Here is a 26,290-nt window from a genome sequence, read left to right on the forward strand (position 1 = left end):
ACACCCTATCTCTATAAGCAAGACATATTGTTAAATTGACGAAGTCACTATGGATGTTTCGTTGTCCGTGGCAAACAATTTTAGATGGTTTATTTAATGTTATTATATCCATATTTTTTTAACAAGTCTATCTTATATCTTATTTATATTAAGGAAAATACGAACTAGTGTAGAAAAGAAATTACAACTAAATTTAACAAAGCCTCTTCTCCACTACATCCATTGCAATCATGTCCACTCTATGTTGTTTCCATTCTTGTCGATTTTGCCATGGGTGAAGGAAAGGGGAAATAGAGAACTAAGTAAAATCTGGACGGACACCAATTACACAGTGGCTTTTAAAGACCACAATAGTCATCCATCCCAAAAAATGGATCATAGAACCATTGAAAAAACATCGACAAGTCTATGCCTCAATTATAGATCAGATTTGCTCCTTCGCCGCAATTCATCTACGCAACCATAACACTTACAAGCCCTCCACCAGTAATAGATGGACCACCGGTGAAGCAGAGAGATAAGGAAAGAGGTAATTCCAAATAATGTTATCATCATCTCCCCCTATGTAGCGTGCCATGGACACAGAACCCATAGCCAATTATGCACCCATAAAAGAAATCACAGAGGCAAGATGATCAGGGGATCAACAGTAAAAGATCCTCCATAAACAACCACCATTAACGACAACGAGGAAAGAAAGAAAAACTTATTTAGGGAAAAACCTAAACAAACTACTAGATCCATTAAAGGGTGGATTCCCCTTCCCCTCTCGTACCCGCGCGGCTGCGCCATGTTGGAGAGGAGGAAGAAGGGGACTAGTGGATGAAACAAGGTTTTTTTGGCAGCGCTAAGGGAGGCTCTATGCACCAAAGAGAGCCCAAGTTGTATTGACTTGACGTGGAACAATCAGTTTTATTTGGGTGCACCTTTTTTTTTTGTTACGGAGAGTTTTTTTTAAGTGAGATATGATGAGAGAAGAGAATTGCCCTTTTATAGTAGTAGAGCAATGGAACTCATGGAATTGGTTTTTCGAAGAGTTTTAAAACAAGAGTGATAATTAGGACGGTTTACGCAATTTTATCTTAAATTCAGTGCTATGAAAATAGATGCACAACGGAGACACGAATTTTTACGTGAAAAACCCTTACGGAAAAAACCACGGACGCCGACCGACAATGATCACTATAGAGGAATTGGATACAGACGCAGGGGATACATTGGGCTGTCGCACCCTCCCTGTGCGGCTTACAAGGGATATATATATAGGAGAAATCTAGGAGTCCTAATAGGAAACTAATCCTATAGTACAAAGTCATATTAGATAACTAATCCGAATATATTGTGGGCCCAAAATTCGGATCACATATTTAACAATCTCCACCTTGAGATGAATTTCCCTTGTAGCATAAAAAAACTTCAATCTCCAAACAACCTTGTGATGAGAAATCAATGTGCTCCAAAATATTCACTTCGACTATAATCCATAACACCCTTAATCTAGAAGAGGTAGACCATGCTTCAAACTCGCCATTGGGAACAAATCCTGAATCTATTGGTATGATATTGTGGAACCCAGTAGAGACGTGAAACTGATGCACAAATTTCAAACTCGCCATGGGAATAAAATCCTGAATCTGCTGGCATTAATTTCTAGAATCCTAGCAGAAACGCGAAAAATTATTATGCTCAAAACGAAGTACTTAGATCTCCTTATTAACCTTCCGGTTTGTTGGGCATGATGGTAGCAAAATTCGCCGGACAATTTGATCACCTTGTGATCTAGACAGGAGCGAGGCTCCCTCTTGACGACTTGAATGTGCTTCTCTTTTTTTTCAGCATACTTCTCCTCCTAGGTAAATACCCCGCTGCAAAAATTCACTTGGCATAATGAGAATATTGCATCTCAATCCAAAAGCAGTAGATCAAACTTCAAACTCGCCTTGGGAATAAAATCCTGAATCTGCTGGTACAATTTGTTAAACCCTAGCAGAAACGCGAAACACTATGGGTGCATATAACGAAGTTGATCTACGTATACAACCTCCTGGTAAACATGGCTTGCGAACGTAGCACAAAATTGAACCTGAATTGGATTCACCCAAACAGAACCGAAGCACCGCAATTGAATTGAATCCCTGGTATGAAGGGGCATGTGCACGCAGCAAAAAAACAACGTGAAATTCAATACACGTGAACAGTAACAAGGCTGAGTGCATCTGCTGATTTTTCTTTCCTTGATCAACGTGCTGGAGTAGATGGATTGCTGCTTTTTCTCCAACACGCTGCGCGGCGGCACCAAATCCCGATCGGAGTCGACGGCTGACTCCGCTTCGTACCGGCTAATCTTATCTCGGCAAACAAATCAATCTGACGGCAGCGATTAGATGGAACGACGCGACGACACGTGCCTGCTACTGCCGATCAGATCTTGCGACGAGCGTACCGGCGGCTAAAACTTGCAGATGGGATCTCCAAGCAGACTAACTCGTCGGCAGCCGAGATGGTAGTAGATCGATCTCCAATGCTCTGATACCACTTGTTATGAAAATAGATGCACAACGGAGACACGGATTTTTACGTGGAAAACCCTTGCGGGAAAAAAACCACGGACGCCGACCGGCAATGATCACTATAGAGGAATTGGATACAAACGCAGGGGATACATTGGGATGTCGCACCCTCCCTGTGCGGTTTACAAGGGATATATATAGGAGAAATCTAGGAGTCCTAATAGGAAACTAATCCTATAATACAGAGTCATATTAGATAACTAATCCGAATATATTGTGGGCCCAAAATTCGGATCACATATTTAACATTCAGCATATAATCACCCTTATAGTTTGATATATCTTCAAAACATTTCAAAGAACAAATTTCACAGTTTAAAGAATAGGCCATAGATCCAGGGACCCGTATGCTGAGTTGGATACTTGGATGTGGACAGTGACGGGTTCGAATGAAATGAAAAGCCGAAGCTTTAAATTCAGAGTAAATCCAGCTTTCAAGCCCAGTTCAAAAAAAAAGAAAGTCAAAGCCCAACCCATAACATAGCCCATTCATTCTAGCCCATGGGCCGATTCAGTAAGACGATCAGGAAGTCTCCTCGTGGTGTCTTCCTCTCGAATCCGAGCGAGACGTTGGCCTTCCTGATTCCTCCCTTCCTCCTTGCCTTGGTCAACCGCGTGTGTACCGTAGCGCCCAGCTCCGGGGGGAGTCGCCGCGCCGAGGAATATCCGCTCGCGACTCGCGAGGATGATGACGACACGGAACGAAACGAAGCGGGGCGCGCGCGCCGTCGCTGTCCGCGGCAGCGTCAGCCGCCTCGCCTCGCCTGCCGAGCACCAGCAGACACCGCGAGAAAGTACAAATCGGAGTCGAAGCTAGCGCCACCCACCCCGCTGTCGCCGCGCTGACCCCTACCACCACCACCACCCGCCTCGCGTTCCGCCGGCAGCGGCAGCGGCAGCGCCAGCACGCGGCGGCGGCTAGCGGCCGCCCCGCTCCTCCAAGACATGGCCGCCCGCTTCGGCCCCCTACTCCTCGTACTCCCCCTCTCCTCCGCGCTGCTCGTCCTCTCCGCCGCCACGGCGCCCCGTGGCCGCCCCAGCCAAGGTATGGGAGGGTTGTGGATTGTTCACGATCGTGTCCGTGCTAGAGATTTGTTGTTGTTGTTGTTGCTGCTGCTTCGCTGACCACCTTGTTGCAGTGGATGTGGGGAGGCAGCTGAGGGAGGAGCTGTGGGAGAGAAACCAAGGGCACGAGATGCTCAGGTCGTGGCGCGACGGTGACCCGTGCTCGCCGTCTCCATGGGAAGGGTTCTCTTGCCGATGGAAGGACGGCAACCTCTTCGTTGTCAAGCTGTGAGTTCCCTGAATCCCTCGTTCTCACTCTCACGATCACGGCCATCCATTGGTGCTATTCATTCGGCTTTGATGAGAATTTATTTGGTCGTTCCTTTGAATTTGTTATATATGCAAGTATGAATTTGAGTTGAATTGCAACTAATGTGGTACATACTGATGTCTTTGCAGAAACTTTTCTTCAAAGAAACTGCAGGGGCCGATTCCCGCCGCGATTGGTAACTTAACAGAACTAGATGAGATGTATGTTTCACTAATCTTTTTATTCCAAGTGTGTTCGTGCTATCTCAGATGCTTGTTTTATATTCTTATTATTAATTGTGGGTGCAGTGATCTGCAGGACAACAACTTCACTGGTTCTATTCCAGAATCTTTCTTTGATCTCACACACTTGCTGAAGCTGTAAGTAGATGCTGTTCTTTACCATTTGCTCTTACAATAAAAAAAATGACTATGCACAAATTCCTTGTGTCATTCTGGGATATCAAGAGTTTTACATAATTTAGATCATGCTGGTTTCAGTTGATATACATCTCACATATGGACATGTCTTATTAAACATGATCATTTGTCCAGGTCAGTAAAGTGCAACCCCTTCTTGAACAATCAGCTACCTCATGGCCTATCTATCAGCGTGGAATTTAGGTGAGATATCTGTTCTGATGTTCAACGTATATGATCTTGAGTGGCAGTAACATAATTGTACTAAACTTGCTTATGGAATATAAAAGCTATGGAGGCTGCGCTTATCATAGTCCACCTGGAGCTTCCAATCAGAGAATAGCTGTTATTGGTGGTGTTGCCGGAGGATCTTTGGCATGCACTTTTGCACTTGGATTTTTCTTCGTTTGTTTCAACAAACGTGAAAAGAATCCTCAGAAAAAAGACTGCTCTTCTACAAGAAGTACGCACCCTTCTACACAAGTTTGTTCCCTTATGCTTAATTTAGATAGTACTCACTCTGTCCCAAAATATAGCAAACTAGTACCGGATTAGACACAACCTATTAACACATATCCAGATTCGTGGTACTAGGTTATATCAAATCCGATACTAAGTTCATATATTTTGGGACAGAGGTAGTAGGTGTTTTACACTCTTGCAAGTCTCTTTTTGCTGTTTCATTTGCATTTATGTGTCCGTATGTGCATTTCATGTGCATGCGATAAGAAGCCTTCATTTGGTAGATGAAGCCGCTCTTATATATGTCTCACACTTTGTTAGATGAACATGCATGGTAGTAGGCCTTGAAATTTGAGAGCCGTGTAGTAAACAGGTTTATCCAATTTTTGCTCTTTGATGGAGGCTCATCAACAGAAGTAGGAGCTGCATTCATCAGTTCATCGTGTCCTATAAAATAAAATACACCTCATAATCACTTATTGTCTAAATACTCAAAACACCAATAAATTCTTTCTATAATGTTGTATGCAGATCCTGTTTTTGAAGAATGTAGCACCCACAAAGCTACAAACTCTGCAGTACAACAGTTATCCCTTAAATCAATCCAGAATGCAACGTGCAACTTCAAAACCTTAATAGGGGAGGGTGGGTTTGGATCAGTTTATCGAGGAACATTAGCACATGGTGAAGAAGTTGCAGTAAAGGTTCGTTCAACCTCGTCGACGCAGGGAACACGTGAATTCAACAATGAGGTACAGATGAAACCTGCCCCTGCTAGTATAAAGGAATCTTGTTGTGGGCTTGGGGTGAATCAAATTCCAAAAAAGTTGTTCATTGTGTTGCATTCTGGTAAAGAAGCTAAATATGGATTCTTTGGCCGTAAATTCAAGAACAAGGAAATGGTAGCATCATCAGTTGTCATATTGTTGATAACTTTGCATCAACAATCAGTTCTGTTTGAAAGAATACATTAATAATTAGTTGTTTAGTTTTTCAGTATTTATCTATTGAAATCATTGTTTTATGCAAAGTTCTGATCATCAATCAATCAATTGACACAGTTGAGGCTGCTTTCTGCTGTGCGGCATGATAATTTGGTCCCACTAATTGGATATTGCTGTGAAAAGGATCAAGAAATTTTGGTCTATCCATTCATGTCCAATGGTTCTCTACAGGATCGCCTCTACGGTATGAAGTTTCATTAGATTTAATCACTTTCAGTTTAAGACCCTTCTTTGATAAATAATATATTTCTTAGGTGAGGCGTCAAAAAGGAAAGTTCTTGATTGGCCTACCAGACTATCTGTTTGCATTGGTGCTGCTAGAGGTTAGCATTTAGCACTGTCTTTTTTGTCTGGAAAGGCCTCATCCCATTGTTTTTATTGTGATTGAAGAAAATCCTTTCTGTGCAATTCAGGGACATAAGTTACTCCGCAAATGTCTCAACATTGCAAACGCTTTCTATCATTTCTTTTACATGATCGAATGCTTGTTTTGCTTGTTCAGGACTAGCACATCTGCACGGTTTTGCTGGCCGCTGTATCATACACAGAGACGTTAAGTCCAGTAACATACTTCTGGACCACAGCATGTGTGGCAAGGTTGCGGACTTCGGTTTTTCTAAGTATGCACCTCAAGAAGGTGACAGTAATGCATCAATGGAAGTCAGGGGAACTGCTGGATATTTAGACCCTGAGTAAGTTTTTTCATTGCTTTCACAAAGGAACAAAACTTTTCTTTCTTTTCTTCTATATAACAATCAATTATCAATGCATTTGTTAGTTGAAATGCCTACCTGTCTTGTTCCCTGCATATGTTATGTGATTCAACATCCGGCTTATCAATTATGCGTCTTTCTTTCAGATACTATTCGACTCAGTCATTATCAACCAAAAGTGATGTGTTCAGTTTTGGAGTGGTTCTCTTAGAAATTGTAACCGGAAGAGAACCTCTTGATGTTCAGAGGCCTAGGGATGAATGGAGCTTAGTTGAATGGGTAAGTTCTCATTGCGGACAAAGTGACCAACCACCAATCACTTATCTATCAAAACAAATCTCTCTCCTCAAAGAAAAAAAAAAGTGAAATCTCATTTGTTCGGACACCTGCACAAAATGATTTCTAGCCACTACAATTCTAACATGTCTTACCCTGGTTTGCAAATGTAGGCTAAACCATACATTAGAGAATACAGAATTGAAGAAATCGTTGACCCTGGCATAAAAGGGCAATATTGTTCAGAGGCCATGTGGAGGGTTCTTGAGGTCGCATCAGCATGCACTGAACCTTTCTCGACCTTCCGGCCAAGCATGGAAGATGTTGTCAGAGAGCTAGAGGACGCTCTGATAATCGAGAACAACGCTTCAGAGTACATGAGGTCCATCGAAAGCACGGGGACACTTGGCTCCAACCGCTACCTGTCCATTGATAGGAAGATGTTTGCATCGGGTTCAGCTCGATTCGCATCATTTGACGCTACGAAAGGGCATTTGCAAACGATGCCTTCGCTTCCGGGGTAGTTTGGCTGTGCAATGGCTATTGTTTTTATGACCTCAGGGGGATGTCATGCTTGTGTTGAAGGCATCAAGCAACGATTGGCAAGATAAGGATATGGAGATGCTCCGTAAACTATACCCATCTGTACAGATATCAGAATTCAGAGATCATGCAGTGATGATATGGGAAAAGCTTCACAAACAGAGCAGTTTTGCCTTTGCAGTTTGTACTGATTCAATGCTTCTGAAAGTGCCCTCATATACTACTCTTTGGTTTCGGTCTTAGATCACTTCATTGTTTCGATTCCTCCTCCTTCAGAAAGTATAGTACAAAGGATGTAATTCATTTAATGCTACTATATTGCCTTTTGCAATCTTTCAGACAATTTGAGTCGCACTTATCAACAATTGGATGAGTGCGTCTTTGTTCAAACAAGGATTATCGATCTGGTTCACTTAAATCAAGCTGTACTGTTCCCGATGTTTCTTCCCAAGCGCTATGATACAGGAAGTGTCAATTCAAATGGAATGGAACAATATGGTGTTACTATCAAAATCTTGTGATTTCATCTCTGAAATATTCTAGATATCTTACACAGGTAAATCGTACGCAACAGAATCAAAAAGAAAATTGAGAAAGCAAAAACAAATATGTGACACCATGCCCACAACCCCAGCCATGTGTACTCCTAAGGAAGAATAATTCAATACCTTCAAAACCAAACAGGGAGAATGACACGATTTTGAACCTTTGGACGAGTCGCCACGAAAAAAAAAAAGAGCAAACAAGGATCGAATGTATGTATTTTTGGTTCTCCATTTTGAATTTATGGTTTGCTTGACAAGATTAGAGTTCCAAGCTATAATATGGTTCATAGTATTTTTGGTTCTCCATTTTGAATTTATGGTTTGCTTGACAAGATTAGAGTTCCAAGCTATAATATGGCTCTTATATGAGTTCATTGTTACACACTTTCCAATTTCCAGCCACTCCACATAGTACATGTAAAAAAAGGCAAAGAGTATAACTGCAGGTAAAGGTCCATCAAAAACCTCCAGAGGAAGGTAAAAGCTTCAGCAGGTGACTTCCGAAGGAGAGCATGAGTCTTGCGCTCATTGGTTTCTTTTCAATTAATGTTAATCCAAAAACACTTAACAAGACACAGAAGGATGACCTGAGGGTAAATATCCATAAAATCTGGAAAGAGCATTGGGTCCATCTGTTCTTGATATAAGCTTGAACAGTAGGAGGCATATGCACCAAGCTATAGCTGAAATTGGCAATGAGTTGTATAGGCTTCCTCCATTAGTTCCTTAGCCCAACTCAAAGTTCGACGAAGTATTGATTCTGAACACAATATCAGATCAATTAGTTAAACAACCGCTAATCTAACATGCAAAAGGTTAATAAAAATCCAAGGAAATAGCTGGGCATGAAATGCCTTACCCATTTTCATGTGATCTAAGGTATGCCAAATAATTCATGACTACCTTTATCAGCAGATTTGTCTGCCCCAAAAAATTCACGAGTCCCTTTATCAGCAGATTTGTCTGCCCCAAAAAATTCACGAGTCCCTTTATCAGCAGATTTGTCTGCCCCAAACAATTCACGAGTCCTGTTATCAGTGGACTTATCTGTGGGGGTGTTGTCAAGGACTTGATACTGACGGTTAGTCATGTGCCATTCATTGACAATAATGGCTGAATCGGTAAAATGAGAACTACTTCCCTCACCATCAGAAGGAAATGACACTGCACCATCAGTTAATCTCCGTGGTCGCCGGACAGGTCTGCTGCTCCTGCTTGAAGATGGGAAGTTTCCTTCCGCGCCCTTCTGCTTTGTCCCAATAAAGCCACAAGCAAGAGCTTCCAGAGCTCGGGTTGTTGGTGGGCGGCTTCTGGTACTCTGCCTCCTCTGCTCACTCAATAGCCCATTACAGGAGGCATTGATGTCTGGAAGACAGTCATCCATCCTGTTGGTTTCAGAAGAATGTATAGATCTATCCATTGTATGTGTATTCTTGTCAGAAGAAGGCACGATGTAGCTCACAGCTGACTCATAATCAGAAGGCACTTGTGGAATATTCAGATCAATAACATGCTTATCTTGGGACTTTTCCTTGAGTACCATTTTTTCATCGGTAGGGGGCACATTGTACTGCTTGTGACATAAATGAATGTTACTCATGTCAAAGTTTATGGTAGTTGATGAGTTCGGAATTGAACCCCATATGAAAGGCTTAGCCCCTGCGCTTGCTTCATTTGATTTAGACACATCATGTTGTGCGGTGTCAACTTGCTTCCCATGCTGTCTTTTATTGGCAGCAGTATTTCTGCGTCCAGTTCTCTCATTCTTACAAGATACTAACCTCCTCCTCTTTGCAACAGATGCTGCTAAGAAAATCTGGGGCTCAGGAGTTACCCTTTGATCAAACTGAAAGTTTATTTCAGTGGAAGAATTAGTAGCATGGACCCTTTGAGTACCGACAGGAAGAATAGTTGCAGTTGAGGAACAGGCATTATTCATTAAGCTGAAACCTTGATCAAATGACATGTGACCATTGGTTGATGTCATTGTGCCTGCGAAAGTAGAATTCTTCTGAAGTACATCAATATCCATCCTATCACCTGTTGGGGGTTTACATTTCTTCTCATTGACATACTTAGCACCTGTCTTGTTTTGATTTGTATTTATATGTTCATAAGACTGAGAGCTGTCCTCTGAGTCAGAGTGTTCTTCTGAACTGTCACTCCCAGAATCTTCTGAATGTGGTGAAGACATGTAACCATGACTGGCATCTGTAGGTAGATTTCTTAGGGACCTCACCTTGCATGGTTCTTCTCCTTGAACAACACTAGTATCCACCACAGTAAATTTCATTAGCTCTGGTGAACACCCAGGTTCACTGGGCCGGGTATAACAAGAAGATTTCTTGTCAGTAACTGTGCTTTTCTCAAGTTCAGCATCATGGATCCATCCATTTTCAATCTTGAACCCACCTTCACCATTACTACCCTCAACTCCAAATTCAAGCAGTCTTGGTTCTGATGCAACTTTGCTTAACACATCACTAACAGAATCAAAATAATGATTTCCTCTGACAAGCTTCTTTCTAGAAAATTTCTTTACGCCTGGAATGAGGAACACTAAAGCATGCTTGCCAACTAGAGAAGAATCCTTAGGCTGCTCCGAGTGCCACCCTCTTGCAAGCAGGCGAGGCCAGACAGCCTCCCAGAATAGATCATTAGATTTTGCCTTGCTTAGTCTGAAATCACCAGTCAAAAACTTTATGATGTCTCCAGATGAAAGCGATGAGCAAGCCTTGCCGATAGGGATTTCTGCACGTGTTGAGATACCATGGTTTCTACTAGGATCTAATGCAAATCCAGTCAAGTCATATTTTCCCTTGCCAATTCCAACTGCCTCTACAAGAACTCGTGCGCCAACTGTGGACCTTAAGGACAAAATAAACTCCTCAAAGGTAGATGTTCCCTCGTTGAATGTTTTAAAGACCTGCAGGACACCATATACCTCTTGAGAAAATTAACAACAAATATAACTCAATGCTTGGATTCTTTGAAAAGTAGAATGACATGATTTTAATGGTTTTATCATGAAATACTAGTGCATTAATGCTAATGGAAGGTAATCCCAAAGTGTTTTTAGCATAATGGGAAGTCTAGAAACAATGAAACATAAATACAGAAGTGATTGCAAACATCACCTCACAACGCATTAATGTTCACTAACTCAAACATATCTAACAGGGAATGGAAAAGAGAAGGTAGTAGTTGAGCACACCTCCAACAAAGGATGTTGAACTTCCCTTGCTATACCAGCAAGCATACGTGACAGCAGTTCCTGCTGTCTTGTACCAGAAAATATGCGCAACCCAAGTATACATCTCCGGCTTCTTACTTTTCTACATGCAGCCCATCGATTATATGAATCAGACCTGAAGAACTCTCCGTAGTAATAGGATAGAACTTCTCCCATTGTCTTACATTGCAAAAATTTTGTCACCTGAACAAGATTTTTGCCAAAAATATATAGACCAAGAAGAAAAGTTTGTGCTTCTTCATCAGTCCAGGAATAATGTGTCATTCCTGGCAGAGGAATATAATCACTGGCTTTCCCATTTTGTAAGCAGTTAATATCTTGTTCAGCTGATTTTAGAAGTTTCTCATCATGCTCATCACATTCAACTTTACAGCCTGGAACATTTCTAGGAATATCTTCTGTGACGTGGCTATTACATTCATCTTGTGAAGAACATGAACTGCGTCCTGAGAATCCTGTCTGCTCTTTTTTTACATGATCACTTGTTTTTTGGGTCCATGTGACTGGAATAGCTAGTCCCACACCAACAGGATAATCAAAACCGAAAATTCCACTGTCATCAACTGGACATGACCTTAGTTTCATGCGTTCCTCTTCTGTTGCTAGATTTGGAATTTCCACCTGGTACTCATCCCCCACACGTGGGTACACTCGTGTATCTTCATTAACCTCTTCAGGACATATGGGCTCTAGAAACCGTGGCTGCTCAACAAGCATCTCTATTGAATGCTCTTCACCATCCTTGATTTCAATAGGATCCATCTAAAAAAAGAATACACCAGATTGTGATCCAGAATGGTTGAACATATAGCTGAGCAATACAGTATGATTATACAAATGAGCATGTCTACCTGGTACTCTTCATCATTTTTTACTTCAAGATCATCCATCTGTAAAAAAAAAAAAACAGTGAAGTATAAGGAGTGTATTAGCCAACTGTTGAGTGGTCAGTTGAAACCCATGCATATAACCTGAACAGCAATGTAAACCCAGGACAAGTCTGCAAACAACTTGGTATGAAGATAAAAGGGAAAACTCATACCTCAAGCATCAGTGAGAAAGCAAATTTTGTCATTAACAAAACCAAATTCCAGTCCGATGGACAACTAAAGCTCTAACATGTCCAAATGTACTGATTTGTAGAGCACTTAAAGTATAATGAGTTTGTTATATTGAATTATGCCAAATTCCATCCTTGAAAGACATGGTTTTTGTCTTTACAAACTTGATCTGACAATTGAAATGCAAGATAAAAGGCAAGTACATTTATTAGATTTTGGCATAATAGATAATTAAAGGTTATATATATATATATGACGGGACGGCAATATAAGAGAACTGCAATTTTAAGATTCAAGAAGCAACATAGTTAGGGCCGATTTAAATGCAGCGTGGTTCTTTACAGCTCATAAGAACATGCAAGTTCAATATTAGGCTACTGGTATTAATTATTGAAAAAACAATGGAGAATTCCATGGACCTACAATTGCTAGTTCTCAATTATCTCGGAGCTAGTAGTCTAGAACTCATGAACAAATGCACGCCGCCCATATCTAGACAATTCAAAAAAAGGAAAACTTTTATTGAGGATCCTCAGGTGTTCGCGCGGGAACATTGGATGGTACATTTGATCAAAAGATATCCAAATACGCTACTAGATCCAAAACACTAACTACCTTAATCATTACATTCCTATCAGCATAACGAATTACGGCGCGGAAAGCACCAGGAGTGTTCGAGCACTGAACCCCCAACCCGTTACAACAAAACGTTCAAACCTCCCTTGCCACAGAGCCACGATCTTCGACTACGCGGGGCAATTACAACCTCGAACGCATCTCAAACTATTCCCAAAACAGTTCATCACCACCCACTGCGCACATCCACGCCGCCGCTCGCGAACCACGACCGCATCGACATCGCATCCCCCACGCAATGCAATGGAAAATAATTTACATCCGCAACGAAGGCTCTCTGATCCAGATCGGAGGGGGAGGCTCACCTCGCAGTGCAGCGGGGTTAGCACGGCCGGGGACCGACCGGGATCTGGCGCCGCCGCCGCCGCCGACGACGACGACGACGACCGCTACCCCGACCGTACGAGGGACACCTGGGATGGGAAGACGATGCGCCGACCTGGACCCTGGAGCTCGATAACGACGAGCGGAAAAAGGAAACCCAAAAAAAAAAAAAAAGCGGCGCGGCTTCGAACCAGACCACGACACGGCCGCGCGTCGAGCAGGCAGGCGGCGGCGGCGCGACAGCAGAGAGAGAGACGGCGGGGTAGTATACCGCGGATACGCGGTGGTGGTGACCGGGACGAGTTGATGACGGCGGCGGCGGCGGCGGCGTCGCCCAGTTGGCGAGGGCGGCGTCCCCGTTGGAGGCGAGGCGAGAGGAGGAGGAGGGGGAGGGGGGGGGGGGGGGGGGGAATAAGCGAGAGGGAGAAAGGGCTAGGACCCCATCATTCAGTGGCGAGCGACGGGGGTTAATTTTAAGCTGCTGCTTCTATAGTGCTGGTCTAGAGTTTGCTTGTGGACTAAAAACCGCAAAAGCTAGTACAACCCTAAACATCTCCCCCGTGAGGATAATTGCTCAGAATGGCAGTATGGCACATATAGTAAAAAAAATATTTATTAGTTAAGGAGGATGTGGGAGTTTAATGGAATATGAAAATATGGGAAACTATGCCGAATCGATGTGTGGCTCGTGAGATACTTTGTCCAGATTATGATTTCGTATATAGAATTAAGTAAGCTCATATGGTGACTACTTTGTGACGTAGATCGGTTTGGATGAAATAATTAAGTTGGCTGCTAGATTGAAGATAGTAGTATAGTTACGACTATAACTTTACGAAACAATATGATGTGACAATAAATATATGATAGGATAATTTACAATCAAAAGACGTGCACTGTAGCACTATATTACTACCTTGCATTTAAGAACCGGTGACACGTATAATTTAGAAGTGAATGAACATATCTGTAGAATTTTATCTATCATTAAGTTGTATTTTGTGAAATAAATATAACCATCGAACGCTTTTCTCTTCAAAACACTAAAATAATGGAGGTGCACATGATAATTTTTTTGTGAAGAATAGTTATTAGCAAGTGGTTAGTTGAATGCCTATGATCTACCATGAACAGTGATAGTAGATTAGCAAATGATTGTATCATTATCTCCACGATTACAACAATTGAAAGATTGGATGTGCAATTTAAATTGTTGTGATAGCCAAGGGCCCAAGGCATAACATATTTCATAGTAAAATAGTTAGGTTAAATCTAACCAGCAAACTGAAGAGGAGGTTTTGATGCTTAAAGTTACAATGTCACTCACCCCGTCCTATTTTAAGTGCAGTTCTAATTTTCTGTGTATAACTTGTGACCATTCGTCTTATTTGAATTTTTTTATGATTAATATTTTTTATTATTATTGGATGATAAAATATGGATAATACCTCATGTGCGATTTTTTTAATTTTTTTCATAATTTTTTTAAATATGACGGATGGTTAAATGTTGGACACCGAAACCCACAATAACACTTCAATGGGACAGAGGGAGTATCTTGGAGTGGCAAGTCCAAAGTAGAGGGACAAAGTTTATTCAAAAGTTAATTTTAAGTGTTTATCTGCATGACCATCTGTACAACTGCCTTGAGAAAGTTTAAGCATCAACCTCACATTTATCATATAGTATTTATTTATCATACAATATTATCTTATAGTAATGCAATAATAGAAACTAATTCTCATGTTGAAAATTGGAACTCATTCCATAGCCCAAGACTAATTTCTAAATTTCTAAAGTGAGTTTGGATTGGTCTACTCCACCCGTAATCATGACCCGTAATCATGAGTATGCTTCCCAATCTGTTAAATATTGTTTATATAATTGTTTATTCAAAAGAATCAAAATGAACCTGCTTTTTCAAGTCTATAATATTAATACTTAATTAATCATACGCTAAATGCCTCCCCATATTTTACGTGCTGTGCAAAATCCCAACAAACATATTCAAACACACCCCAAATGGACCCAATACCTGTCAGTTATGAGGTATCTAGGCTCATCGGTGTAAAATAATTAAGGGCACGATTTGATCCTGGGCAAACTCCATCCTAGTCTCGTCTAGCAAAGCTACGTATTTGGAACCGGTATAATAATCTGGCTTTTGGCGGCGAGCTAGCTTGACGGAATGAGAAAAATCTAGCTTGCTGATCGGCTCTCTTTTGATGACAAACTCCATTCGTGTGGAAAATATTGGAACGAGGGGCAAAACAAATCCCCGAAATTAGCGATATTTTTCAACGACTCCCCAATTATATCGGTCTCCTTCGGATTCTTGCTGCGAACCCTCACTCAGGCTTCGTTGAGAATTGTCCTCTTCACCACCCATAATAAATACAACAATCAATTAGTCTGGGATCTAAGACGGAAAATTCATTTGGGGATCTAAGACAGAAAATTCAATTGGGAAAAACTCAGCAACAAGAGGCAAACTCACCTGCAACAACTAGCCATTAATCTCTGTCACAGAAAGCAAACAATTCAAACAGAGAATGCATGACAAGGCTAGCAAGCGGGCAAAAAAGAGATGGTTAGCGTTGCCAAGCTAGACTAGCTGGGCGAGCGAACCAAACGCTCCCTAACATGCTTACTGTATCTGTGCCCATCATTGATATTTAGACATCGTTGTGATTTATCTTACTATTTACTACTCCCTCCATTTCAGGTTACAGGATGTTTGACTGCTTTAAATTTAACTAAGTTTATAAACAAATATAGTAATATTTACGATACCAAATTAGTTTTATTTAATTAATAATTATATATTTTTATAATAAAGTATCTTGTGTCGAAAATATTACTGTTTTTTATAAATTTTGTTAAACTTGAAGTATTTTAACTTTAACCAAAGTCAAAACATCTTATAACCTGAAACGGAGGGAGTATAAAATATTAAATACATTTAATACAATAATTATCGTATGAGCCATCCTAATCATACATTTTTTTGTTTAGTTAGATGTGCCCCCTAATCATAAATGGAGCTGCAGGTGGTGCCAAAAGAGGGACTGCCAAATGATCTACTTCGACAAACCCTGATTTCCGTGTCCAACGTTTGACCGTCCGTCTTATTTAAAAAAATTATGAAAAAAATTAAAAGATAAGTCACGCATAAAGTATTAATCATGTTTTATCATCTAACAACAATGAAAATACTAATTATAAAAAAATTTCGTATAAAATGGACATTTAAATGTTGGCACGAAAACCTATAATTTATCTTTCTTTTTTGGAGGGAGGGAGTAGAACACGAGGGAGGGTGCCGTCATGCAATGCGTGGAAGCCACCGAAGTACGACTAGTGTGGTTCAGTCATGTTCTGACTCCCGACGGTTTTATCGAGTACTAGTACAGAAGGAAGCAAACCAAGCGAGTTGATGAAAACTCAAAACAGAGGACGCAAACCACAGAATGTTTCCGTCGCTGTCTTTGCTGGCTGCCGCCACGGCTTCCATTCCTCCCGTCCCTTCCTCCCACTGACACGCGGGCCCCACGTCCCCCACCCCACGACGTCTCACTGACATCCTGTGCCCCACCCCCACCAGCGCCTCGGCGCGTCCGCCTCCGCCCGCCGCCGCCGCGGGGGCCATCCTCCGTGGACCGCGCCCACGGCGTGTCCCCTGCGTGCGTGGCGCACCCGCACGTTTTGTCACATTCCGCGGCGGCGGCGTGCGTGCGGGCGCAGTGGACCGAGCCCACGGGCTCGCCACCGACGACCTTTCTCGCCCCCGCCCGCGCGCCGACCTTCCGTACGGCGTAGCGGAGATACAACCGAGGCTTTCGGCGCCGAATCTCCCGTCCACCACCTGCCCCCGTCCCGATCCCCCGCCGTCCATCCACCTCACCGACGGCCGGATGCGCCCCCGCGTGGCGAGATCGCGGTCGCGGGGGCAAAAACCCAACCCCCCAACCCAACCCCACCGCGACGCGAGCGGTCGGTCACCACCGTCGCGCACCTGTTTGAATCCCACTCGTGGGCCCCACCCGCGCGCAGTAAATTCCCTCCCCCTACCCCCCCGAGAGCAAAAAAATCCCCCAACCGCCCGAGCCTCCGCGCCCACTGACAGGTGGGTCCCACGTAATGCCCCGGGCCCACGTGTCAGCGACAGCGGAGGGAGGCGGGTCGGTTTGCGGTGGGGGATGCGAGGGACGTGGCGCCCGAGGAATTAGACCATTTAACTCGTCGCCACCACCACCAGTAAACTGCGAGTCCTCCTCCTCTTCTCGTCGCCGTGCTACTCTCGCTTTCTCTCTCTCTCTCTCTCTCTCTCTCTCACTTGTTCCCCAAGGCGAGAAGCAGCCGCCGCCGGCGAGCGTCGCGGGGGAGGGGAGGGAAGGGAGGGAGGAGCGGTGGATCCGGGCTTGATTGGATTGGGTCGGATTCGATTTTGGATCAACCCCGGAGGGCGGGAGGTAAAAACGCTACTACTCATTTATTGCTTTCCTTTCCTTTCTCCGGTCGATCCGGCCGAAATCGGCGATTGCTCGCCGCGGAATCCCGATTGGGTGTGGGGGGATGGGCTGATCTCCTTCCGAGAACCGGGAGCTCGGATGCGTCGAGTTGGTTTTGTGCTCCTTTTGCTTTCCCTTTTTCTGGATTCGGGTTTCCATATTGGAAGGTTTCTTGATCTCGATTTCGTGGCGAGAGCTGGTTGCTGAATCTTATATAGCTTTCCTTCTTCTTCTTCTTCTAGCGGTTGCTACAGATGCGTTGAGCTTTGGTTAATCTATCCGGCGAGAGATAATGGGCGAGCTTGCTGATCTCGTTGTCGTGCCGTCGCAGCCGCCGCTCGCCGGCGGCCGGCGGGACAGGCTGGCGGCGCTGCTGGAGCTCGCGGCGGCGGATGATGTTGATGGGCTCAGGGGGGCGCTCGCGGAGGGAGGCGAGGAGGCGGCGGAGTTGGCTGATGGGGTCGGGCTGTGGTATGGTCGGAGCAAGGCGTACGAGGCGCGCACGCCGCTGATGGTGGCGGCGACGTACGGCAGCGCCGGGGTGGTCTCGCTGCTGGTGGGCCTCGGCGGTTGCGTCGACGTCAACCGTCGCCCTGGAGCCGACGGCGCCACCGCGCTCCACTGCGCCGCCTCCGGTGGCTCGCGCAACGCCGTCGCTGTTGTCAAGCTGCTTTTGGCCGCTGGCGCCGATCCGGCCACCCCCGATTCCGCCGGCCGCTTCCCCGCCGACGTCATCCTAGCTCCTCCGGCTTCGCCAGATGCCCTTGGCGATCTCGAGGTGCTCCTCGGCCGCCGCCGAGCACTCGCCGTGGCGACCTCGGTGGCTTCAGGTTCGTCATCCCCTCCGCTCTCGTCCTCACCAGATGAGGGCAACAGGTCGCCCTCGTCGCGTTCGTCGTCGCTGTCTCCCATCACTGTGGATCGTGGGAAGAAGGAGTATCCGGTGGATCCAACTCTGCCGGACATCAAGAGCAGCGTGTATGCTTCGGATGAGTTCCGCATGTTTGCGTTCAAGGTCCGGCCCTGCTCCCGTGCCTACTCACACGACTGGACTGAGTGCCCGTTTGTGCACCCCGGCGAGAACGCCCGCCGCCGTGATCCCCGCAAGCACCCATACACTGCTGTGCCTTGCCCCAACTTTCGCCGGCCTGGTGGCTGCCCTAGCGGCGATAGCTGTGAGTTCTCGCATGGCGTGTTTGAGAGCTGGCTACACCCATCACAGTATCGCACAAGGCTCTGCAAGGAGGGAGCAGCTTGCGCCCGTCGCATTTGCTTCTTTGCCCATGATGAGGATGAGCTCCGCCATGTGCCTCACAACAGTGGTGCCGGCCTGCTGTCTCCCCGCGCTTCTTCATCCATTGATATGACTGCTGCAGCTGCGCTCGGGCTTCTTCCAGGTTCTCCTACCAGACACTTTGCACCGCCCCCTGTGTCACCATCTGCTGGGAGCAATGGAGGAGCTGCTGCTGCGCATTGGCTCCAAGGCAGTAGGCTGCGTTCTTCTTTCAATGCAAGGGATGCTGCTGTTGATGACCTTGGCATGCTCCTCGAATGGGAATCACAATACCTTGGGGCACTCTGCCTGCCACCCAGCAGCCGCCCCCAACCACGCCTTTCAGCTGGTCTTAGTATCAGGCCAACAATTGCTCCATCCAATCTTGAAGACATGTATGCTTCAGACATGGCAATGTCTCCGAGGTTCCCTAATGACCAAGGTCACTCAGTCTACTCACCAGCCCACAAATCAGCCCTCCTCAACAAGCTTCATCAACAGAAGGGCCTCTTATCACCTGTTAACACCAACAGAATGTACTCCCCAAGGGCTCTTGATCCGTCATCTTTGGCACATTCTCCATTTGGTGGCATGTCTCCCCGGTCCCCCCGTACCGTGGAACCTACATCACCCCTAAGTGCTCGTGTAGGAGCCCCTGCCACACAGCGTGAGATGTTTGAGCAATTCACTTCCTTGAATAAGCATCAGCTGCCTTCTGTTGGTTCACCACGGAATTCCACTGCTTGGGGCACCGTGGGGTCCCCGATGGGTAAGGTTGACTGGGGTGTCGATAGCGAGGAGCTAGTCCGCTTGAGACGCCCTGCACAACCAGGGTTTGGAGAAGATGAGACAGATGTATCATGGGTGCAGTCACTGGTAAGCAATGCTGAGCTTAATGGCAAGAGGGGCGAAGTACAAGGCATGCCTGGTACTTCTGCATTGATGAACAGGCCTGACCTGAACAATCAGGGTGACTTGTTGGACCAGACGGTGATCGGTGCTTGGCTTGAGCAGATGCACCTGGATCAGAAGTGATTTCCAAGGGAAGCCATGAAGTCACAAAGTGGATGAAGCCTTTATTTTGCCAAGGTTATTTACCAAAGAATAGTTGTTGGTCCTAGTAAATAATAATTTATTCTTTTTAATTCTTGAAATTTTTGGTGGGCAAAGTCAGAGATGGTGGTCAAGTTCAACAAAACATTTGGTCACAGATTGGTAGCTGAAATCAGTTCCAGAGATTGGTAAACAACCTCATTACTTGGGGTCCTAACTAGTATTCTTTTGATTAGCTCAGATGAGTCTTTATTTTAGTGGGTTAAAATTCATATGTTCCCCATGGTTATTATGTCCATGATCTCTTCCTAACAAAAGAGAGATTATAATTGTCCATTTTTCATTTATCAATGAATGATTTTGTTAAAACAATGTAAGTTACATTCTTAATTTTTTCTCTGTTCAATGGAATTACCTTCCTTGGTTAGTCCTCTATTGGATTGTGTTTTGATGCGCTTTCTGACTGTTCCTATCAATGTTTGAGACATGGGAATGGGCCACTGCCATAAAATTGTGTGCATAACCATAGTTGGAAATTTGACCTGGCTAGGCAAAGGCAGACACATCTAACTGCTCCCAAAAATATTCATTAGGTGGAACAATGGAAGGTTCGTTCTCCATGATTGTTATCCATGAAACCAGTATTATATTTATTTATTTACTAAAAAAAATGCCCGTGCGTTGTAATGGGTGAGGACTATTTTAATCTTATTATTGTTGTATTGTTTAGCTAAAGTGAAATTCTGGGAATTCACTTGGATATTTTTCTTACAAAATTATAAGATACAATTAGGAGTCCGATCATCTCATGTTAGCCCGCGAATTTGTTTAAAGAGATTTTTTTTATGCAACTCCTTTTGTATTTCAAGTATACGAACTTAAAAACCGACTCAAATACGTTCCAAAAGCGAATGACTTAAAAACCGACTCAAACACGATGACTTAAAAACCGACTCAAACACGATGACGCACCAAAGTACTGTATTTCCAAAAGCGAATTGACTTAAAAACCAACTCAAACACGATGACGCACTAAAGTACGGGTAAAAAATAACTTCAATTTTTATAATAGTAGATATTTTTATAATAGTAGGGATAGAGATTACTGCGTGTTCTGCAAATATGGTCGGCTGTTTTCTCTATGATCTACTCGGAGTAAGCCTGATGTGTGGTTAATGCCCTCGGATTATTCCTCAAATCAGATTTATTTTCTCCATTCATGCGACTTAAATTGTTCTCCACGAAACTCACGCTAAGGGCAATAGTTTGTGTTAAGAGACCTCAATTCATGTTTGAACTCTGTAATCTGAAGTTCTGTAAGTTTACAATCGACTGCAGTTTTTCCCTTTTTGGCCAAAATTGAATAGTAATTAACTGCGTTGATCGGTCTTGTGTGAAATGAGATGCATTCATTTTCACATCAAACCAGGCAGACAGAAAAACATTTACAGAACCTCATTTGTACTAGGGGAACACATCCTTGCACACAAATTTCCCCTGTACACTCCGTGCAGATCAACTAGCAAGTATGTTTCCTTGTACTAGATGCAAAATCTGAAACGTTAAATTACCACATCTCATGCCAACAGAATAAGTGGTTTGATAGTGTCGATCTAGCTTAAGCGACACATAACCTGTCATGCTCATATTCACATTCCACTAACAAGCTGGAAATCCCATGAAAAATACAAAGCTGGAAACCCCTAAATAAATAAGCTGGAAAGATAATCTAAATAAACATTACTGTAGCACATCGACACAAATGTATTTGCTGTGCCCTTGCTAAACACACTTAAGAAACTGATGAAGTCAAGCTCATGTTTCATTTCTGGGGGTGCCAGCCTCTTCCGTTGTGGTTGAATTTGGCCCTTCGATCGCTGCTCTGACCGCTTCTGATTGTTCAGGACCGTTTATTATATAATTTGCTGGTCCAAACATAAGTAGCACAGTTTAGTTTGCATTGAAGCTGAAGGTTTTAGTGCAAAATAAGATGCATAGCATACTAATGTATATGGAGTGCTGACATAACACAGGACAAAAGCAAATAGGATGTTGCACGGACTACTAAAGCTTGCAATATTAAGGTGATGAACTTAATGTCTATAGTTTAAAATGGTAAAGGACTGAGTGCAGATGATTGAGACCTTGAATGAGACAAACACAAGACATAAGAGATAAGCTATGAAATCGTGACGCTGATGACAAGTCCACAGAAATGCTCAAAACTAAGCTAAATAAATTGAGGTCCCAATTCATCTCGCTATTTTATCATCTGCTCCCAGTTGTTACCACAGTTCCTAGTTTTTTGTTGAAGCAGAGGTTTGTCAGTCTAGAGAATCGATTTCAAGTTCTGTACCTGTTGAAGCACCCCTGGCGGCCATGTGCTCTATGAAATGGATCTCATCTTCATGGCTGCTCACGAACTTGTTCTGGTTTGATTAGTGGCAATATGATTTGCATCAGAAATACATTCACGAAAAAATGCCTAAAGAAATGCATACTAGAAGCAGATACTTACTAGTTCCTTCGATAGAATATTTAGGATTCTATCGATTTTTGCTTGATGTTTCAGGAAAAACGGCCGCATATACCTTCTATATACATGCTTTGCTCCCTAAGTAAACAATAACACCATTATCAGCATGTACAGAAAATCAAATTTTCTAGTTCACCATTCATCGATGCAGATGTATCAAGTGCCAAACATAGGTCACACCAGTCAACAACCTTACAACCATCCAGAGGAACAATAGAACAAATCTAGCCACAAACATTGAAATAATGTTTAGCTAGACCAAAAGAATAAAATGTTTCCTAAGCGATTGACAGAAGACAATGCCAATTGAACAATGATATCAAGAAACTATAATCACAGGTTTTCATCTAGATGATCACAGCAAGTGCTTGAAATGGAAAAAAAATTGGGCAAAGCGATGCACAGGGAACATATGCAATGAACATACTGATTGAGCTATCATATAGCCAAGACTCAAAATGCTCCGGGATGGATTGTCCTACCAGATATATGGAACTTGTCAATCACACGTGTCATGTCTAGATACCACTGACCAAATAACCATCTGACCTGACCCTGTTAGAGACTATATTCTCCCCTTGATTTTGCCATTTTGGGTTCATGTTCATATAAAACGTTTGTCATGTGGTTTTCAGATAATGAATACCATAATAATATTCTTCAGTTCAGGTCTTATTTCTTGATAGCAAGAACATAGTAATGCTTTCTCTTTGGTCAATTATGTAGAAATATGAAAATATGAGGAAACATTTTAAGATCAGAGAGAAAGGGGAAGGGGGGGGGGGGGGGGTGAGGGGGGCTTACACTGTTTGAAGGAAACTGGAGCCAGACAAGAATAGCAAACTTCACGTGATAATAGAAAGGAACACTGCAGAATATCACCAGAGTATAAATGTTCGAAAAGTTTACAAGGACATCAAACTTTACAAGATTAGAAACATCAAGTTAATAAAGGCAATGTAAATTTAAACCCATGCCCGGCGAAACTTTCAACCAAATATTCCTAGTAATGCAATTTCTTTCAGTTAATGCTACATTCCGCACATATACTGTCCCCATGCACTGTCAACTATTCGTAGGGTCCTCTTTCACACATCCTCTCCACTGGAATGTTTTGATTTATTCCACGGTTTATATAAACATAACCAGAAAGGCAGTTAGAAGCTGATCAATAAAGATCAGCAACTCGCCAGGTTATACAGGAAAATTCCCTGGTAGATTAAATGTTGTGTCTTAATGCACCATGTTCGCTTTTCTTAACTTGAACATGGACAAGCTGATTGACCACGACCACCAAGTAGTGAGAATGGTGATGAACAGCAAGGATTACTTCTTTGGTTTCGGAAGTACTCGGCATTGTCTTGGCCGATTTATATAGTTTTTGGTCAGAAAAAAGAAATGATCTACTAGAGTTCAATAGCTGTAGGCAGCAGTATATTGTGTGCTAGGAATAACATCTCCAGAATGCTACGAGTAGCACTAAATTCCCATACCTTGAAAGAATCTGATCAGCAAAGATTTCCGCAATGCTAAAAGATCCATATGCTGCAAAACATTTTGAACAAGAGCATCTAAAGGTCAAAGCAGTAAGTTTGATATACATCTGTATCTTTTCTATTTCTTAGAGATGTTCATTTAGATGAAAGCTGATTACACAAATAATTAACCAACTGCCTTTGTAACTATAAACCATAAGATCATACAGGTATGTCCTCCAAGGATGCAAGTGGCCAGCCGCTAACCCACAATATTAAATGGCCTTTTGGATGGGATAGTAGGCTGGCCCACTTGCATCCCTAAACTCCTCAGCAAAGTAACCATGTTAAGGTGATAGGACTAGTAAATGTGCAGAGTATTAGCTTTGACACTTCAAATAACTTTCTGAGCATGCAGACACCATATAAATAACTTTCGAAAAATGCAACAACCTCCGTCATCTATTTTTCTTTTACTTTAGCAGTAATATTATAGCAATTGGTCACATAGAGTACCTATCAATATACTTAAAAGGTGCTTCAAAGTTAATAGTGAAAATTTCATAGGATTTTGTTTTATTACAGACCTGCCCAATACAAGAGCCACCGTTCTTTTTCTTTTTGATCCTTCTTTTCAATAGCTCTGAAAGTGGAGTACACAGGCAGACCAACCCCAATTGCACAACTGCAAAAGCATGAAGTGAGCATAATAAATTATGGACGAATTTCTTTTCCACAACAGTAATAGTAGTTCATTATTTTGAGGAAAGTATTGACAGACAAAAAATATAGTTTTTAGGTTTGTTGCAGTTGCAGCCATTATACGGATAGGTGACTCTAAATCACCACTGTGTCGCCTAATAGCCAATATGAATATTGCAGTTTAGATTCTGCTTATCTCACATCAATGATGTTTATAGATGTGAGCATAAACTTGCGGTAACGCTTTCCCCATAGGTAAAAATCTACGTCATTGCAATGTGCTAATAGCCTAATATACGTAACCGTTGACAACACAACAATGACAGAAGTGAATAGCTATACAATGAACTAATTGACATACTCTTATGATGGTCCTAAAGAGAATAAACTTTCGATGTATTATTACAAAAAAAATCAATCAACATAATGGACAAGCAACGCAGATAAGAGTAAAAATGCAATGAATACCTGGCTGTACGGATGACAACAGTAGAGCTTAGTGGTGCCAGTAAGAGCCGTAAACCCACCTGTCATAACAAATGCAATTTCAATACAAAGTTTCAATAAATCTCTGTAAGACAAGTATGGGGGTCATGGAACTTCCAGGAATCCATCAGAAAACACATTATGAGATAATATGCGTAATATAAATGTAATCTCTACCTCATACAAACAGATTGATTAGCCGAACTGCCCCAAATAAAAAAGAAAGAAATTTGAAGTGCCATATTTAGAGGCGTTGCAAAGTGCAAAAAATTACAAAATGCCATAAAAAATGGGCTATCAGGAAAACGTTAATGTACTGATAAAAAGGGTATCTATCTGTTTCTGTTGGCAGACTAGATATATAGATTTGATCAAGAGTGATGCTCATTGCAAAACGAAAATAAGTTAACTCAAAGTTAATTTTTCCCTAAAAGCAAGCCCAAATAAATTTGAACGCGCTGAAAAACGATAAGGTTGAGTCGTGTCTGCCAAATTCCCGTGAGATGAATCCTCACGTCAACGGGTGGTTTGGTGGATGAACTAGAAAGCGTTCAGCACAAATCGGAACCCACGAGAAATTACAACTCAATCAGCTCCACCCCCAATACCATCCCAAGGCAATGGGAGCAAAATCGCATGGCTCCGGAACACAAAATCCACCGAACGAAGAAACCCCCATGCTAACCCACAATCTACCGTGCTCTTCCCGTACAATGAAGAAGAAAGCGTAATCCGAGGCGCGCCCTCCCCCAATCCACCCCGATCGTCCCCCCGATCCTCAAACCGAACGCGCCGCCGACAGCAACGTCTCAAGCGATCTAGGGTTTCCGTACGAGCCAGCCAAAGGGATCGTACCTCGCCGGAGATGGCGGGGGCCAGAAGCGCCATCGGCGAGTTCCGCACGCCGCGCGGGGGTGGAGGAGGAGGAGCAAGGGATCCCGCCGCGGAGGCGGAGGCGGAGGCGCGGCTGCGGTTTGCGGCGTGGAGGGCAAGGAATCCGCGGCGAGTTCGCGTCTCCGCGGGTAGGTCTCCCCTGAGTCCAATTGGTGGGGGGATGGTGGTGGTGGTGGTGGAGGAGGAGGCGCCGGCGAAAGCGGGGGGAGAAACCAGAAAGCGGTTAGATGGAATCGGGT

The 26,290-nt window shown here is 43.4% G+C and overlaps 4 protein-coding genes across 6 annotated transcripts; 2 read left to right on the plus strand and 2 right to left on the minus strand.

The window, feature by feature from the left end:
• The first annotated feature begins 3,152 nt into the window (after positions 1-3,152).
• Positions 3,153-7,753, plus strand: LOC127779022 (nodulation receptor kinase-like). Its single transcript, XM_052305675.1, has 12 exons — positions 3,153-3,615; positions 3,710-3,863; positions 4,035-4,106; positions 4,194-4,265; positions 4,440-4,508; positions 4,595-4,767; positions 5,298-5,518; positions 5,828-5,954; positions 6,025-6,093; positions 6,273-6,462; positions 6,630-6,762; positions 6,933-7,753. The coding sequence occupies exons 1-12, from the start codon at positions 3,516-3,518 to the stop codon at positions 7,281-7,283; spliced, it is 1,731 nt and encodes a 576-aa protein (XP_052161635.1). The 5' UTR covers positions 3,153-3,515; the 3' UTR covers positions 7,284-7,753.
• A 407-nt stretch (positions 7,754-8,160) lies between these two features.
• LOC127779021 (uncharacterized) lies at positions 8,161-13,512 on the minus strand. 2 transcript variants are annotated; one of them, XM_052305674.1, is made up of 5 exons: positions 13,393-13,512; positions 11,952-11,990; positions 11,062-11,862; positions 8,707-10,773; positions 8,161-8,607 (listed from the first exon to the last, which is right to left on the minus strand). In XM_052305674.1, the coding sequence occupies exons 2-4, from the start codon at positions 11,988-11,990 to the stop codon at positions 8,722-8,724; spliced, it is 2,892 nt and encodes a 963-aa protein (XP_052161634.1). In that variant the 5' UTR covers positions 13,393-13,512; the 3' UTR covers positions 8,161-8,607; positions 8,707-8,721. The 2 variants fall into 2 exon arrangements, with proteins under 2 accessions (XP_052161634.1, XP_052161633.1); XM_052305673.1 differs by having other exon boundaries at positions 13,103-13,512.
• Positions 13,513-17,397: 3,885 nt separating this feature from the next.
• On the plus strand, positions 17,398-20,393 carry LOC127779123 (zinc finger CCCH domain-containing protein 50). 2 transcript variants are annotated; one of them, XM_052305819.1, is made up of 2 exons: positions 17,398-17,593; positions 17,875-20,393. In XM_052305819.1, the coding sequence occupies exon 2, from the start codon at positions 17,925-17,927 to the stop codon at positions 19,938-19,940; it is 2,016 nt and encodes a 671-aa protein (XP_052161779.1). In that variant the 5' UTR covers positions 17,398-17,593; positions 17,875-17,924; the 3' UTR covers positions 19,941-20,393. The 2 variants fall into 2 exon arrangements, with proteins under 2 accessions (XP_052161779.1, XP_052161780.1); XM_052305820.1 differs by having other exon boundaries at positions 17,887-20,393.
• A 1,085-nt stretch (positions 20,394-21,478) lies between these two features.
• On the minus strand, positions 21,479-26,290 carry LOC127779124 (HVA22-like protein k). The gene is made up of 8 exons (XM_052305821.1): positions 26,013-26,290; positions 25,140-25,198; positions 24,557-24,654; positions 23,988-24,039; positions 23,299-23,362; positions 22,477-22,572; positions 22,315-22,387; positions 21,479-21,883 (listed from the first exon to the last, which is right to left on the minus strand). The coding sequence occupies exons 1-8, from the start codon at positions 26,043-26,045 to the stop codon at positions 21,774-21,776; spliced, it is 585 nt and encodes a 194-aa protein (XP_052161781.1). The 5' UTR covers positions 26,046-26,290; the 3' UTR covers positions 21,479-21,773.

The sequence above is a fragment of the Oryza glaberrima genome, chromosome 7 (genome assembly GCF_000147395.1).
Source record: "Oryza glaberrima chromosome 7, OglaRS2, whole genome shotgun sequence".
NCBI lineage: Eukaryota > Viridiplantae > Streptophyta > Magnoliopsida > Poales > Poaceae > Oryza > Oryza glaberrima.